We start from the raw sequence: 17115 nt of genomic DNA, 5'->3' as shown, positions 1-17115 counted from the left end.
ACCGCATGATAAAACCTTTAGTATATCTACAGTAGGTTGTTTACATCAATTTTCATTCTGGGGCCAATAAAACAAGCAGAGTCAAAGTGTCAGAGTCAAGGTCCGCTATACATAGTTATCTATTGAAGTTCAATATGCATAGATATGACAGTTTGTTAAGTATAGTTCAAGCAAGTATAAAGTAAAGACTGCAAACCAAGGCTACTTCCCAGGACAAGCCCCATCAAATTCAGTAGGACCTCCTTCTAAGTGAATACATTTAGAACCTGTCTGGAAATTTAGTAAATCAATAATGAATCCTTTTTAAGCAAAACACTTTTCAACCTGCTGATTTTACTACGGTATCATCTGAAAAAAATAATCTGTAACATTTAGATCTCACAAAGTGTAAGTCTAATGAAAATGTGGAACATTTTCCCACTACCAACCCTAGCCACTTTTATTTTTCAATAGGCTTGGGGTTTTTTGAGGGGAGGGGAGGGAAGCAAATATTTAGTTAAAATCTTGAAGTATTACATATGAAGATAACTTTCCTAGTACATTTCAGCCGCCCCATTTTTCCCCTTCTTTTTCTGTGCAGAGAGACTGCAAATCGAAAGAGATCAGTCCATAGTCATGCAAGCAACTTGGGTCAGGTGTGTATGCTTGTTCCAAGGCTTATTTCCCAGGATGGCCACTCCTAGGAGCTATGAGGCAGGATCTTGAGAGATGCCGTATTTGCACTCAACCAGAGAAGAATCTGAAGTGCCCTTGGATTTCCATGTTGTGTAATCTGTCTTGTATGGGGTACACAAGTGGTGTCTCTATTTACCTAATCTTGTTTATGGGTTGTTACATACAGGGATTTTTCGCTTCCTGTGCTAATTGCTGTTTTATGATGATGGCAATTTAATGTATCTTGTGGTTTTCGTTTTTATATTGCTTGTTGTTTTTGTGGCTGTAAGCCACCGTGGATTCCTTTTTGAAAACTGGCAGGATGTAAGTTTTTTTTCCTTTTTAAATTAAAGTAAAATAATAAAAATGCAGCTGGTCCATCCAGAAATCTCATCCTGATTTTCCCTAACCCAGAGCAGCTATAACCTCACATGGGCACCAGAGCATCATGCGAGTTAATGGCTTCAGGTACTCTATAGAAGGATTGTGATTTAAGATTGACAGAATCCAAGATGCACTTGTGTCAGACTCAGTATTTTATTTTAAAACAGTTTACAAAGATGAATATGAGTTGTGTCACACTGGGAGTTCATAGCTGCTACAGAAATTGTAGAGCTCTGGTTTACCACTTTAAGAAACTGCAGCCTGAAATTAGTTTTATCAATTATCACATCTTCCCAGAATCAACCTGGATTTTTATCTCACTGTTCAGAATAGTGTGGCATCAATACAGTAGCAAACATGATTTCAGAAAACAAGTGTCATTTTCATGTCAGTCCAGCTTTGTAAAGTAACACCTCAACCTTTATAGGAGCAAAGTTTAGCATCCTTAGTAGAGCGATGCCAAAGGATGACTATCAGCTCAAACCTGCAATTGTAAGGGATGAGAAAATCAGATTTACTAAACACTGAAGCTGAGACTGCATGTAATAGAGGCAGATTTGGGTTTAAAACATACAGATCTGCTGTCACATGCAGTTTGAGCCTCAATGAGGTATTCTTGATAGATCAGCTTGCAGTTGACAGGAAAAAAGCAGAGCCCCAGATGTCGCAAACCTGAACTGGAAGAAAAAGTAATGCAGTATTTCTAGTTAAAGAGCAATTGCCTACTAGTCCGGGCAAAGAATGACATGAAGAATGAATGAAGCTTCAAGCACAGGGGTCTAAGGCAGCACAAAGGAGCCACTTTCAAAGCTCAGAGTAGAAAGCTTATCTATGAAAAGAGGACCAAGCACATGTCGCCTCACATCTTGGAACTACAATTAACTAGGCTTGCTGTCAGTTCTAAAGTGCCTTCCATATGGAACTACTAACTTAGGGAAATATTAATTCACCTCCCCCCCAAAGGTTTCCTGATATCCCCATGAGCCAGAGAATCTTCATCTCACAAAAACGGGGTATAAGGAGGGAAAGAAAACCAATCTTGCACTATGCGTGAAGACTTGGTGAAAACATGTTCTTTCTTGCAACCGCCACAATGATGCTGTATTCAGTTCCTGAGGAGGACTTCAAAGCAGATGGCTGCCTGGGGAACCTCTCAGCTCAGCTCCTTCTATTGAATGGGACAAGGTGCCAAGTCTCCTGCACTCCAAAACTCACCCACGCCTGAGATAATGAAATGGATGCTAGCCTGCTTAACACAACTGTCCAATGCCAAAAGAACCAAGCACGGGCTTAGACTGAAAACATCCCTCCCAATGACTCTACCAGGTGTGAACAGCAAGTACCTGGATACCGTCAACAACAGTGTTCCGCTACATCACTACTGAATGCCTACCCTACAGAATTACTGTGACCACCACAGGCTTACTCTGATAAATGCATCAAAGGTCCTGTTTGTCTCCACCAAGCACAGCAGAGCTGGATGTGACAGGAACTTTATTATTTTCTACAAAAACAGACTCAAAGGCAGCTTCTTGCTCTTCCAGGGTGTCGGAAGCTGTGGCTCCTGGGATCAAAGTGGCGTTGCTGAGTGCCGGCTCATGCTCAGTAACCTTCTCCAGCTCTACGGCTCGCTTTCCTTTCCTTTTGCCGAGTATTCGGACATAATTAGCTGGAACAAGTCCTGTAGTCTGGCCATCACGGCTGGCCAAGAGCCAGCCACGTATTTTGGGTTGTCGTTCTGGCAAGAAAAAGAAAGACAGACATGAGTGGTTAGCAGAGGAGCTCATGAACAGATAACTGAGTTGTTGAAAGTATTTGGAGAATTCTGCAAAGACCAGTTCGTTTAGATTTTGTGTGACCTTCTCAAACCTTGAGACTTGAGTGAAAACCAATCTGAAGAGCACACTTGAGACGTAATGATTAATAAAACAGTTCAATGAGCAAATCAATGAGTTTGAAATGTCAAGATTTCAAAAAGGATTAGCAAATGTCATTAACAGAAACAGTGAAGCGTAGCTTTCAGAAACGTCATACAATATATTAAACCAGTCAACTCTAGTCGCATACCTCTAGTCTGAGTACATTGACACAAGTTATACAACAAATCTAAAGACTGCAGATGTAGGTATTTCTATGGAACAAGTAACCATCTGCAAGAAATGCCACTGCTTCCTGTTAGACAAACAAATTGCCCCTAAAGTTCTCAAATTGTCCCTTAACATACAGTTAGGTCAAAAGCATAAATGTGTCTTCTGTTTTCCTAGATACTGCACTGACATATCTGGGGGTGGGAAATCACAATGAATCAAAACCATCTTACCTTTGGGTGCCAATTTTAGCATTTCGCCAGCACGGAAAGATATTTCTTCTTCCGAAACAGCATTGAAATCATATTCTGCTCTCCCAACAACATGATCGTCCTCTCCACTTGCCCAATTGCTGGAAACTGTTCCACAGAACAAGGGATAAGTAAGTCAACATAACTCTGCTGGATCAGTACAGTCTCTTAGAAAACAATCTTTGAGAGTCAGTATGGTGCAAGGGGTACAGGAAACCCAGTTCAATTCCGTACTCTGCTACACAGCTCATGAGCCAAGCTATCAACTTTCAGGCTGCCCTAATTCAAGTCCCTTAGTTGTTGTGCCAAGGCTGAAACCTCTCAGACTCATAAATAAGTTCAAAAGCTAACAGGAAAGCTCAAATGTACACACACAACTGATGTATGTCATTTGTGAGCTACAAAGAAAGAGAGAAGTTTTTGTTTGGAGACAATCTCAATTTGCCAGAGGCAACCAACCAAGAAGTGATTTCCAAACCTGACTGAACCCCTTAGCAGAAGGCCAGGGTGCACACAAATTAAAGTGCTTAACTTGATTGGTTAAAATCAGCCCATGATATGTATGTGCTATACTTAAGTGTTTTACGCCTTCAAAGCCTTTTTCCAGCAAAGCATTTCAAATCCCAGAGTGCTTACACTGAACATTCACTAGATATTGGAACATGTTCTAAATTCCCTTTTCATTATACTGGTACATAAAAGCAAGATTTGTTCCTCCCTCCCACCTCGAAGCTGAAATTAGGGAAGCACAGTATCTAAACCTGCTCTTCTCACCCTCCTTTAGAATCCCTTGGCAGGAGCCACATATAACACCAAGCATAGCGCTGTGGCCTTGGAACAGAGTGGGACATGCGAGACCTGAGGTTAGATTCTCTGTTCAGCCATGAAAGTAGCTGACAGCTGAACTACAAATTCCCAGTCCAGTCTTTGCCATCGCTGAGCAAAGTGCAATGCAATGACATCTCCTGTTATGAGATCAGGTTGAAAACGGTGCCTTCCTAAATTATGAGAAATGCCACGGGTATTAAGAAAGGGTGACATCAAATGTTTTTGGTTTCTATCAACTCAAGCGTATTGCTGGCTGTAGACAGCTTGTTTCAAACTTTAAACAAGACAAACACAAAAGCAAGCAAGAAATAAACACTAAATAAAGTGTTGCTTTTAAAATAAATTGCAGTTAGTGTTTGCAATAGGCAGGATTGTTGATGGAGAATATTTGTTGATGAACACCGTTTGCATGGCTGGTTGGAAGGGGCAGAGCTTTTGTTTCAGGGTGGTGGTAAGAGCATATGGTTAACTCACACTCACTGCAGAAAACCAGAGAGGCCTGTCATGTTATAGTGCATTCCTGTTCTGAGACAAATCAATTCTACCCTTGGGGTGGGGTGTAAAGAGCATCTAAGCACCAGGTAAAAGACGAGCTTAACACTTAACGTGCCTGCCATTTGGTTTGCAGCAAAAGGCCCTATTTCTCTTTATTTTATTGTTATTTCACTTTCCTTTTGGCTACTGTCCAAGGCTGTAGAGCTCTGCAGTAATATATGTGTCAGACGCCTTCAGAACCTCAGCTTGCTATCATTTTCCCCATCTGCCTCCCACATTAACCATTATTAATCCTACCTAAAGGTAAAGGTAAAGGTACCCCTGCCCGTACGGGCCAGTCTTGACAGACTCTAGGGTTGTGCGCTCATCTCACTCTATAGGCCGGGAGCCAGCGCTGTCCGCAGACACTTCCGGGTCACGTGGCCAGCGTGGCAAGCTGCTTCTGGCGAGCCAGCGCAGCACACGGAACGCCTTTTACCTTCCCGCTAGTAAGCGGTCCCTATTTATCTACTTGCACCCGAAGGTGCTTTCGAACTGCTAGGTTGGCAGGCGCTGGGACCGAGTGATGGAAGCACACCCCGCCATGGGGATTCGAACCGCCGACCTTTCGATTGGCAAGTCCTAGGCGCTGAGGCTTTAACCCACAGCGCCACCCGCGTCCCTTAATCCTACCTACAACCACACAAAAAATCCCCTTCTTCCACACAACATGAAGATCAGACCGTGTTATTACTGAATTCCTGATTATTATTATTGTTAGCATGCTTTTATAATACTGGTTGTTAGGTTGTATCTCTGTTTTTCTTATGCTGCTTCGTTTTCTTCCTGCTGTATATCTGCACACTGCTTAAAGAGATGCTTAAATATGAAGCAGCTTAGATGTTTTTAAATTAAGTGAATGTATGCTAAACCAGGGTTTTCCACATGAAGCAGGGTTGCCAAATACTGGTTTCGCCTCACTGCAAATACAACACTGACCTATGGATAAGGCAGAAAATGGGAGGGTAAAATCCAGGCTGAAGAGGGCAAAAGGGAGTGTTGGAAACTTAGTTGGCTCTCAATTTGCTGCTTGCCTGGTCTCCTGTGGCAAAGGAGTATCCCAGGAACTTCTTTACTGGTCTGCAAAGGTCTGTAGCCAGGCAAGCCACTAACTTTTGTGGACCCACCTGGAAGGCTGCTAGTAACTACAGTGGTACCTCGGGTTAAGTACTTAATTAGTTCTGGAGGTCCGTTCTTAACCTGAAACTGTTCTTAACCTGAAGCACCACTTTAGCTAATGGGGCCTCCTGCTGCCGCTGCGCTGCCGGAGCATGATTTCTGTTCTCATCCTGAAGCTAAGTTCTTAACCTGAGGTACTATTTCTGGGTTAGCAGAGTCTGTAACCTGAAGCGTATGTAACCCAAGGTACCACTGTACTGTGGACTTGCTTGTAACACTGTCATGTACACTAGGGCCGAGGGATAAATCAATGCTATATATCATCCAAAACCGGTTTGAAGTCCATATTGTTATACAGTGGAACCTCGGGTTATATTACCCTCGGGTAAAATAAACTTCGGGTTGCGAAAGCGGCAAACCCGGAAGTGTTTCGCCGCTCGCACATGCACAGAAGCAGTCTCTCCAGTTAGAAAACTTCGGGATACGGCCAGACCTCCAGAACGGATCCCGTTTGCAACCGGAGGTACCACCTTCAGGTTGCCTTCATAGCCATTCATTGAAACCTGATTCTGTTTTGCCACTTGCTCGCTTTACTCACAGCCCAGCAGCATAGACCGGGAAATATTTGTAAAAGTGCTTGGATCCCCACAACCCAAACAACTCCTTTACCTGTTTCATCTTCAGTGTAGGTGGACAGCAGCTTCCAAATAAGGTAGGGACCCCCGAGAACAACGGCAAAGAATAGGAAAATGGGCCAGGATTTTGCAGAGTTGGCCGCCCTTTCCTCGGGGCCAGCACAGGCCACAGTCCCTTCGCTTTCTGCCCACAAATCATCGTTTTCGGAATTCTTTCTCAGACCCAGCAACCGCTGCAGCCGCCTGTAAAGGTACCGTATAGTTCTGACCAAGGCAAAAGCCGAAAACACCTTGGTGAAGTGGATCTTGAGCCGGGAGAAGTGGTTGGCTACATCCAAGACGGCTCGGAAGCTGTTGTAGACCGCCGAAAAGGTAGCGTCCATCATCATGCTGACCGAGGTGAAGGCGTGCACGATGCTTTCGATGGACTGGAATGCGCCGCGGCTGCTCTCCTCGGCCTGCTGCACAAACCGGCTGGCGGGAACGTCGTCCATCCGAAACCGGTTGTAGCCCATGCCGCCATATCCGTAGCTGTAAGGGCTGTAGCTTCCGTAGAAGGAGTTCCCGTACGTGCCGTAGCCTGAGCTGAAGGGGCTGCTGTACGAAGGCCTGAAAGAGCTCAGGGCCGTGCTCCCAGTCTGTTGAGATGGCCTTGGCACAATGGGAGGGGGCACACGGGTGAGGGTGGGCTGCCCAGGCCGCGTCAGCTGACTAACTCCCACATCTGAAGATCTAAAACGCACAAGTTCTGTGTTAGCACACGGGATGGTTTTATGCTAAAAAATAATCCCTCATCCCACACTCCTTCCAAACAGTGTGTACACTTAGAAGTTGACATTAATTATGCCTGTTATAATTATGCTCTTTGAACCCAGGTTCAGGCATCACTAGAACACTAGACTAAAAAAACGCAACCCAACCTCACACACTGATCCTCTGCTCTGGTTTCTGACACATGAAAAATGTTGAATCTGAATAGACAGTTCACATTTAACAAAGACTGTGGTTCAGCTGTTGGTAGGGATGGACATTCAACAGAAGCAGAATGGCAACATCTTTATTAGGACCAATTCATAAAGTTTCATTAAAGGTAAAGGTACCCCTGCCCTTATGGGCCAGTCGTGTCCGACTCTAGGGTTGTGCGCCCATCTCGCTTAAGAGGCCGGGGGCCAGCGCTGTCCAAAGACACTTCTGGGTCACGTGGCCAGCGTGACGAAGCTGCTCTGGCGAGCCAGCACCAGCGCAGCACACGGAAACGCCGTTTACCTTCCCGCTATAAAGCGGTACCTATTTATCTACTTGCACTTAGGGGTGCTTTCGAACTGCTAGGTGGGCAGGAGCTGGGACTGAACGACAGGAGCTCACCCCGCCGCGGGGATTCGAACCGCCGACCATGCGATCGGCAAGTCCTAGGCACTGAGGTTTTACCCACAGCGCCACCCGCGTCCCAAAAAATAAAGGCGTTACCTAACAGTTGTTTGGGGATGAATACTTCTCAGCTGAATGCGCATGAGCTACTGTGAGGCAGGGAGAGGATGTCTGCTGGGTAGAAAATGCCTCCTTAAGAGAGGACGAGGTTCCAGCTCTTTTAAAGGAAGCTGTAACAAGGCCACTTCTGAAAACGGCAAGCCTGTGACAAACATCCCCTTCCGAGGCAAAGTGCTTGAAAAAGGGGTTGTTGGTCAGTTCCGGGTGGTCTTGGGTGAAGATGGTTTCCTTTATCCATTCCAACTGGGATTTAGGTCTGAATTTGGAACAGAAATTGTCTTTAGTTACCCGGTGGGGCATGTTACCAATATGCTCTGCCTTGCTGTTATCTGGGCATACCCCTTTAGCCCATAGCTGTCAACTTTCAGATTTGAAAATAAGGAATCAGCAGCTTCGAAAATAAGGGATCAGCAGCCTCACCTGCCCCGGGGACAGTCTACGGGATATCTAACAATCCAGGATAGCAGCGGGAAGCACTGGGAAACGGCGCTGGAATAAGGGAATTTCCCGCAAAAAAATGCTTTAGTCCCATGACTCCTAAAGCTTTGCTCTGCATATGGTTGTGCAAAGCAAGGGGCTTATGCAAACGTGACAAAGGAATCGAGCAGCTGTGCTCCACAGTGGTCCATTTCTATTGGAATTGTGCTTAGCCTCGTTGCCTATGAGGTTTAAGGACTCCGGATGTAGGCAGGTGCCCTGCCCTGCACTCAAATCCTTTCACAAACAGCCGTCACAAATGCATGCCTTCAATCAACGTATCATGCAATAGCCCTGGTGAGAACAAAAGCATCTCTACCTGTAGAGAATCAACAGTCATTGTGGAACCCTCACACCCCACGAAACACCAGTGGTAAGCCTAAAAGGATATACACGACACACAAAGGAATAAATCCGAAAATGCATTTCTGCACTTGCAGCAGGGATAGCTTATGTGGGCCCCTCCAGATGCTGCCATCACCTGAAGAGCGACATTCAGGTCCTTTATTGCTTGTGTATTGCTGCTTTCCTTCTTTTGGTGACCTTTGGTCTATTTGGAGAAACTAGAAGTATGCCGATTCTGCTGCCTTTTTAGACTTGTCCTCTCCCTTGTTATCAACCTTTCCCCTCAAATGTCTGTGACACAGACACCTGCTTACCGATTTGGAAACAGGCAACTTATTGCCTCACTGGAGGATTCGAAAGGTCAGAGGAAGGTGTGGCAGAAATGGCAAAGAACCTGTTGTGGGTGCCAACACTCCTGGGGAAAGATCTGAAAGTCTGGGTGAAAACTGAGCTTTTAAGAAGGAAGTGGACTACAACTGGGTCTATTTGTAATTTTGCTTGTACAAAGCTAAGGCACTTTGTTTTAAATGTAATAAATATGCCAAGCTAATGGCTATAAACATATCTTGTGGCATTCTAACACAAAGCAGGTTACTCTACATGCAACAAAATTTTAAAAATGGCACGTAACATGCAGATCAATACACATCTCTTAAAATACAATGTGTGTACATCTGTTCTGATCAAACTACAGGTTATTTGCAACTTCATATATGGAAGTTTGCGCAATGTAAGAATTTGTAAGAATTTGGGAATCTGAATTTTCAAAGGAATCTGAACTTGCAAAATACTAATGAAACTATGTTGCATTCTTCAAGGGAATAAAATGGCTTATTTTGCAAACATGAAGCCATAATGCTTTCAAGAGGGAGGTTTTAATTAAGGCAACGGAATATTGCAATAGCGCATCTTGTTTTAATTAGCAGTGAAACCCAAAGACGTTTCACCGCCACAGGAAAGGAACTTAAGTTATGGGGATGAGCAACCTGTTCAATTTTATGGGCTCAAATCTTAGAAAATCTTGGCTGTTGTGAATGCCCGGAAGGTATGAACTGAAATCTGAAGCTGCAAGGTTTCCTAAATTTGGGCTGTAATCTTGGGAACACTTAGGTCACATTCCACAACATACATTTAAAGCACACAGCTTCCTCCAAAGAAGCTTGAGAATTGTAGTTTGCTAAGGAGGCTGGGAATTATAACTCTGTGAGGCGTAAACTACAATCCCCAGAATTATTTGGGGGAAGCCTTACACTTTAAATGTATGGGGTGGAATTCCACATTGTGCTATTACAAACTTTCCATCTGCTCAAGTGTTGCAGCTTGTCAGATGGAGCAATCCTGACCACCCCTAAGCCCATTTCAGGGGTTCCAAAGGGCACAGAGAGGGAGGAGATGGGGGAAAGCCCCATTGCACACAGGAAAGTCCTTGTGAATCCTGCCCACTGTGTAGATGCGACCATGCTTGGAGGCAGGAAGGCAAATTCCAGAGCGGGAACACTGTTAAGTCTGCTGTTAAGAAGAGGAACTGGTGGCGCTTTAAAAATGCAAAGTTTTACTCATGGTGTAAGCTTCGTGGACCAGAGCCTACATCATTCTCGATCTGCAGATATAAACACACACAAAGAGGGAGATTGTAAACAGTGAGTGTAAAAGAGCATGGAATGCAAGCTGTACAATAGGTCGGTGACATTTCTACGCAGAACTCAAATGTGTGCAAGATAAGAGCTTATTCATAAGACTTACACTTCACAGGCTTTAGGCCCCTTTGTTTACATTTTCCCCGCTGTGTACAGAATCTCTCGCATTCTCTCTGCCAATGATAATGCCTTTCATGCGGCGAGATCTAGCCCATGAACACTTTAAAAATCTGCTAGTCTTTTAAAACAAGGGTGGTAAAAAAAACCTGTGACCCATGAAGCCATTCCCAGTGGTCTGCCAGCCCTCTCCCAAAATCAGACACCACTTCCTCTCCCTGCATCACAAATTACCGTATTTTTATCTCTATAAGATGCACCAGACCACAAGACGCACCTAGTTTTCGGAGGAAGAAAACAAGAAAAAAAAATATTCTGAATCCCAGAAGCCAGAACAGCAAGAGAGATCGCTGCGCCTGCATTCGCTCCATAAGACGCACACACATTTCCCCTTACTTTTTAGGAGGGGGAAAGTGTGTCTTACAGAGCGAAAAATACAGTACTTGGGAGTGCTACTTCCCATGCCAAGACTGTCTAGCATGGCACCACACCAGAAGGTGGTGATACAGCTTTGCAAACTGTCAGGGGCTTTCCTCTCCATCGCATCCCTCGGCTGGGGGCAGAAGTCCCCTTCCTACTAGCCCTGCGCTGCAATGGGGAGGACAGGAAATCCGTTTACTCTCCTCCCTTGAACGATACCTGAAGATCAAGACAGAGCTGTTTCCCTCCCACCCCCATACTGGTGGAGATGGGAGGAGATTTAATGCTGACTCTTGATCTTCAGGGACTGATTCAAAGTGCCACAATACACTTTTCTGCTTTTCACTTGGGAGCAGGTTTCACTGAACCCTGTGGGACTTCTTTCCCTAGTAAACAGGCGCAGGTTCAGGTCCTTTGAGTGGCTTTACACAACGCGACCATTTCAAGTCGGAGGCTAGAGCTGCAGGTTCGTGTCAAAGGCTAATTGCGAAACTGCCAATCTCCTCTGCCGCCTCTGCCCACGCAGATTACACAGCACGTGGCTGAAACCAGAAACAAATCCAGGCTGCAACTCCCGAATGGCCTGGAAGAGGCAGAGGACGTTCGGTTGACAAAACTAATGTCAGCAGGGACCTGGGTTCAAAACTGAGGTCTCAACTGATGCACTGGATTGCTATTTGGACAAAAAAGTGGTCTCTTAATCCAAATTGCTTACTGTATAAAATGGGAAGTGCAAGAAGATAAATAGGTACCGCTCCGGCAGGAAGGTAAACGGCATTTCCGTGCGCTGCTCTGGTTCACCAGAAGCGGCTTAGTCATCCTGGCCACATGACCTGGAAGCTGTCTGCGGACAAACGCCGGCTCCCTCGGCCTAATAGAGCGAGATGAGCGAGCAACCCCAGAGTTGTCCGCGACTGGACCTAGCAGTGAGGGGTACCTTTACCTTTACCACCCTGTAAATAGGTCCATGACATTTCCTTGCTCACAACTAGCCAGACTGCCCAGACATACTATGTTTGTGATAGTAAAGGTCAGCATGACTAAGCCGCTTCTGGCGAACCAGAGCAGCGCACGGAAATGCCGGTTACCTTCCCACCAGAGCGGTACCTATTTATCTACTTGCACTTTGACATGCTTTCGAACTGCTAGGTTGGCAGGAGCAGGGACCGAGCAACAGGAGCTCATCCCGTCACAGGGATTTGAACCGCTGACCTTCTGATTGGCAAGTCCTAGGCTTTGTGGTTTAACCCACAGCGCCACCCACGTCCCACCTTTACCTTTACCACCCTGTAAATAGGTCCACAACATTTCCTTGCTCACAACTAGCCAGACTGCCCAGACATGAGTCAGTGATACACAGCCTAAAAGAGCTTTAGGTTTCCTTGCTAGCGGACACAGCAGGAAGACAGCTATTTGCAAATCTGGACTGATTAACTACATCACAGGATAGTTATTAACTTCACAGTCCCAACAGCATTCTTGCTTAATTTTAGGTGTCTGGAACTCCATGGACTTTCCTTCAGTAGCTGTTTTGACAGCCAATGCGCTAGCCAATCAGCACCCACTTCCTATTTTACAAAATGATCATGAGGAAGCTGCTTCTGCATATCAAGTGGCAAAAGCTTACAGGAAGCAAAGCTTACAGGAAGCATATCAAGCAGTAAAAGCTTACAGGAAGTCCCAATGTGACTTGTGTTTACTTTTACATGGCTCGTAACACTCCTGAGATCTCGTAATGCCGCTAGAAAATATCTTTCCGGATCAAATGTATGCGCTTACCCAGAAGTCAAGTCCTACTGTGTTTAGCTTCCTCCTACATGTAGGCAGGACCACAACATATGTGGGTATGTTATGCAACCCTAATCTGCCAGGAGTAGGGAGTAATGCTAACCACTTTGGAACTCCTGTGCCAACACACCCAGTTTGTTGGGAAAGGGGAGGGAGGTGGGGAAGAATGTCAGACCCACACTAAATTGCAGCAGAACACAAGCAACAACTTGCTGCTGATTCACTGAGAAAATTTCCACAAGGAGGTACACCATCCTGAGCATGCAGATGGTGGAGCAAAATTCAAGGCTATCAGTAACACCAAGGTCTTGTGGTGTGTACCTGTGAAAAGGATCTAGGGGCCTTGGTGGACCTCAAGGTTAACATGAGTCAACAGTGTGATGAAGCAAAAAAAACAACAACAACAAAAAACCCTAATGCTATTTTAGGCTGCATCAACAAAAGTATGGTGTCCAGATCAAGGGAAGTAATAGTACCATTCTATTCTGCCTTAGTGAGACCACACTTGGAATACGGTGTCCAGTTCTGGACAGCACAATTTAAGGAGGATGGTGACAAGTTAGAAGGTGTGCAGAGGAGGGCAACCAGGATGATCAAGGACCTGGAAACTAAGCCTTATGAGGGGTGCTTGAAGGAGCTGGCAGGGGGTTGGACTCGATGGCCCTTGTGGTCTCTTCCAACTCTATGATTCTATGATTCTATATTTTTTACTGTATTTTTGGTTTTTATGGTTTTTATGGAAGCCGCCCAGAGTGGCTGGGGGCACCCAGCCAGATGGGCGGGGTATAAATAATAAATTATTATTATTATATTATTATTATTCTATGTTTTGCCTGGAAAAGAGGAGACTGAGAGGAGATAGAATAGCCATTTTCAAATATCTTAGGGGCTGTCACATGGAGGAGGGAACATTCTTGTTTTCTCCTGCTCTGGAGGGTAGGACTCGAATCGATGGCTTCAAGTTGCAAGGAAGGAGATTGTGACAAAACATTCAGAAAAGCTTTCTGACAGCAAGAGTGGAACAGACTCCCGTGAGAGGTGGTGGACTCTCCTTCCTTGGAGGTTTTAAGCAGAGGTTGGATGGCTATCTATAATGGATGCTTTAGCGGATTTTCCTGTATTGCAGGGGGCTGGACTAGATGACCCTTGGGGTCCCTTCCAACTCTAAGATTCTATGAAAAAAGAAAAATCAAAATAATAAAAGGGGCATGATGTGGGACAATACCACGTTGCAAAAGACACTATCATTTTGCTCTTCAATTCCAGTTTATCGGATACATCCTAGCACTGAGTCCTAAGATTTCCAAAAAGGATTTGAAGAATTCAAATTCCCAAAGGGTTAATCTGTATGGAGCTTTAACCCGCATATCCCAATATTTGTCCAAACACACACTCTCACACTTATCTCTCTCTTGTAAAATGTGTGCACGATTCAGAGTCCAAGGTGAGGATAGCAGAAACTGAATGCAAACATCATCATAATAACAACCATTATTCACATAGCTCCTAAAACATTGGGTGGCACCCCAAAACAGCATAAAGTGAAACCTTTCAAAAATAACAGCAATGAAAAACAAGCGTGCGACCTTTCCCCAAGCCCCTTCGTGTCATTAATGTCACTGACAGCATCAGAGAACAATGCCTTCCCTATTTTTGTGTGTCTATATTATTGTGGGTGCCTATGCAGGACACTGGCCCTTTGATGAGCCTGGCTGGGGGAGAAGAGGAGCGGAAACTGTCCTCCTTCGCAGTTTATAAAGCAATTATGTATGAAAGAGGTGCCAGGTGGGGGAATCTGCCTCCCCCTTGAAGATGGAGAACTCTTGTGCCACCTCCTGTTCCCTTAGTAAGTGGGGCATTGCGTGGGAGCAAGAAGGGAAAGGCTGAATACACCCCTTTATGGGCTGGGGAGAGGATGTTTTCCCATTAAGGGGAGGAGAAAGAGGCTTGTTGCTCTTCCTTGTTGCTCTTCCTTGTCCCCCAAATGTGTGAGAAAAAAGAAAAGGGGGCCAGTTTGCTGAAGACACCCCTTATGAACAGAATAGTGCTTAGCTTATTTTGGGGCTGCAATTTTGTTGTTGTTAAAATTGTTTTACAGATCATAAATCCTGCATTGATTTTATTAATCTTATAACACTACTTTTGCTTCAGTTGGGACGTTCAGCCTGTTTTTAAGATGTCGTTAGCAGTGTTTTATAGGCTGCAATTGTCTCACTGATGATGTTAATTATTCTACACTATTTATGCTGCGTTTGTGATGTTCTATCGTGTTGTTATTCTTTATTGTTTGTAAGCCGCTTTGCGATTCATTTGAACGAAAAGTGGCATATCAGATGGGGGGAGGGGTGATATTTCCAAATGGGAGGGGGGAGGAAGAGAAATAATAGAATCATACAGTTGGAAGGATCGCCGAAGAATTGATGCTTTTGAATTATGGTGCTGGAGGAGACTCTTGAGAGTCCCATGGACTGCAAGAAGATGAAACCATGGGGTCAGCAAACTTTTTCAGCAGGGGGCCAGTCCACTGTCCCTCAGACCTTGTGGGGGGGCCGGACTATATTTTGAAGGGGGGGGGGAGGATGAACAAATTCCTATGACCCACAAATAACCCAGAGATGCATTTTAAATAAAAGCACACATTCTACTCATGTAAAAACACAAGGCAGGTCCTACAAATAACCCAGAGATGCATTTTAAATAAAAGGACACATTCTACTCATGTAAAAACACACTGATTCCCGGACCATCCATGGGTTGGATTTAGAAGGCGATTAGGCCAGATCTGGCCCCCGGGCCTTAGTTTGCCTACCCATGATCAAACCCATCCATTCTGAAGGAAATCAGCCCTGAGTGCTCACTGGAAGGACAGATCCTGAAGCTGAGGCTCCAATACTTTGGCCACCTCATGAGAAGAGAAGACTCCCTGGAAAAGACCCTGATGTTGGGAAAGATGGAGGGCACCAGGAGAAGGGGACGACAGAGGACAAGATAGTGTTCTCGAAGCTATGAATATGAGTTTGACCAAACTGCGGGAGGCAGTGGAAGGCAGGAGTGCTTGGCGCGCTCTGGTCCATGGGGTCACGAAGAGTCGGACACGACTAAACGACTAAACAACAACAAGAGAGTTGGAAGGGGCCCTGGCGGTCATCTAGTCCAACCCACAGCTGTCAACTTTCAGATTTGAAAATACGGGATCAGCAGCCTCGAAAATAAGGGATCAGCAGCCTCGAAAATAAGGGATCAGCAGCATAGCTGTCAACTTTTGGATTTGAAAATAAGGGATCAGCAGCCTCACCTGTCTACCGGATATCTAACAATCCGGGATAGCAGTGGGGAGACGGCGCTGAAATAAGAGAATTTCCAGCAAAAAAAAGGGAAGGTGGACAGCTATGGTCCAACCCCCTGCAATGTAGGAATCCCGTGTTGGTGGGGTAGAAAAGAAACCCCTTATCCCCACCCAACACTGAAAGGGGATGAAAGGATGAAACCCGTTAGGGGGCTAAGGGAAGAAGGGGGGGGGGTTTGTCTTCTCTCCTCCCCCACCCTTGGCCATTCCACAATCTTGGAGGAGTGTGGCCCCTGAGCATGTACAGAGTGCCTCCCCCCCCACTCCTCGGGGCGGCAAGTGAGCCCCGGAACCTGTTTGTTTTGTGCTCCCTCCTCCCCCACCCTTAGGACCTTGGAGGAGCGTAGCCCCTGAGCATGTACAGAGTGCCTACCCCCCCCCCACTCCTCAGGGCAGCAAGTGAGCCCCGGAACCTGTTTGTTTTGTGTTCCCTCCTCCCCCACCCTTAGGACCTTGGAGGAGCGTAGCCCCTGAGCATGTACAGAGTGCCTATCCCCCCCCACTCCTCAGGGCGGCAAGTGAGCCCCGGAACCTGTTTGTTTTGTGTTACCTCCTCCCCCATCTTTAGGACCTTGGAGGAGCATGGCCCCTGAGCATGTACAGAGTGCCTACCCCCCCCCCACTCCTCGGGGCGGCAAGTGAGCCCCGCAACCTATTAACAGCCATAAACCGAAGAGGAGGGAATGGCGGCGGCGGATCCGCCTCGGGGCTCTCCCGCCTCCCCCCCCCCCCAGCGCCCCCAGCCGCACTCACAGCCTCCGGTTCTCCCAGGGCTTCGGGGGCGGCGGTTGGTTGGCCGCCATCGTCTTCGCGGCGGCGCCTCCTCCTCCTCCTCGCCGGATCTTCGCCCAGCCTCGGCCGTCTCCCGAGGCGAGCGCCGAGCCGTCGGTCCCGCCGGGGAGGAGGCCCCGCCCCTCACAGGCGACGCGCGGAGCTCGGGGATCGACCGGCTCTGGCTGCGACGTCGGCGTGGCGCCGCGCAGGTGGCGGCTCGAGCTCAAAGAG

At 46.2% G+C, this 17115-nt stretch overlaps 1 protein-coding gene and 1 long non-coding RNA gene across 3 annotated transcripts in view; one reads left to right on the top strand and one right to left on the bottom strand.

Moving 5' to 3' along the window:
* The window catches only part of LOC310702825, a 13178-nt gene extending 8631 nt beyond the window's left edge, over positions 1 to 4547 (top strand). Inside the window, exon 7 of the long non-coding RNA XR_014523642.1 lies at positions 581 to 4547. This is a non-coding gene — a long non-coding RNA (uncharacterized lncRNA). The remainder of the gene's footprint in view (positions 1 to 580) is intronic.
* Positions 1 to 17111, bottom strand: part of PEX13 (peroxisomal biogenesis factor 13) — a 17154-nt gene extending 43 nt beyond the window's left edge. The window contains exons 1-5 of one of the 2 annotated variants that reach the window (XR_014523581.1): positions 16864 to 16986; positions 6527 to 7224; positions 3359 to 3484; positions 2397 to 2776; positions 1 to 2357 (exon numbers count right to left, since the gene is read on the bottom strand). The exon at positions 1 to 2357 is cut by the window's left edge and continues 43 nt beyond it. Coding sequence is in view for 1 of the 2 variants with exons in the window: in XM_083494672.1 (XP_083350798.1) it covers positions 2478 to 2776; positions 3359 to 3484; positions 6527 to 7224; positions 16864 to 16913 (1173 nt within the window). In the remaining variant the exon portion in view is untranslated. Of the gene's footprint in view, positions 2777 to 3358; positions 3485 to 6526; positions 7225 to 16863 lie in introns of both variants that reach the window. The other variant, XM_083494672.1, reaches the window with a different exon arrangement.
* Between the last annotated feature and the right edge of the window lie 4 nt (positions 17112 to 17115).

Source organism: Podarcis liolepis, assembly GCF_965112155.1.
Source record: "Podarcis liolepis genome assembly, chromosome: 3".
Classification (NCBI taxonomy): domain Eukaryota; kingdom Metazoa; phylum Chordata; class Lepidosauria; order Squamata; family Lacertidae; genus Podarcis; species Podarcis liolepis.
Note: the sequence above shows the minus strand (reverse complement) of the source record. Positions and strands in the feature narration are given on the sequence as shown.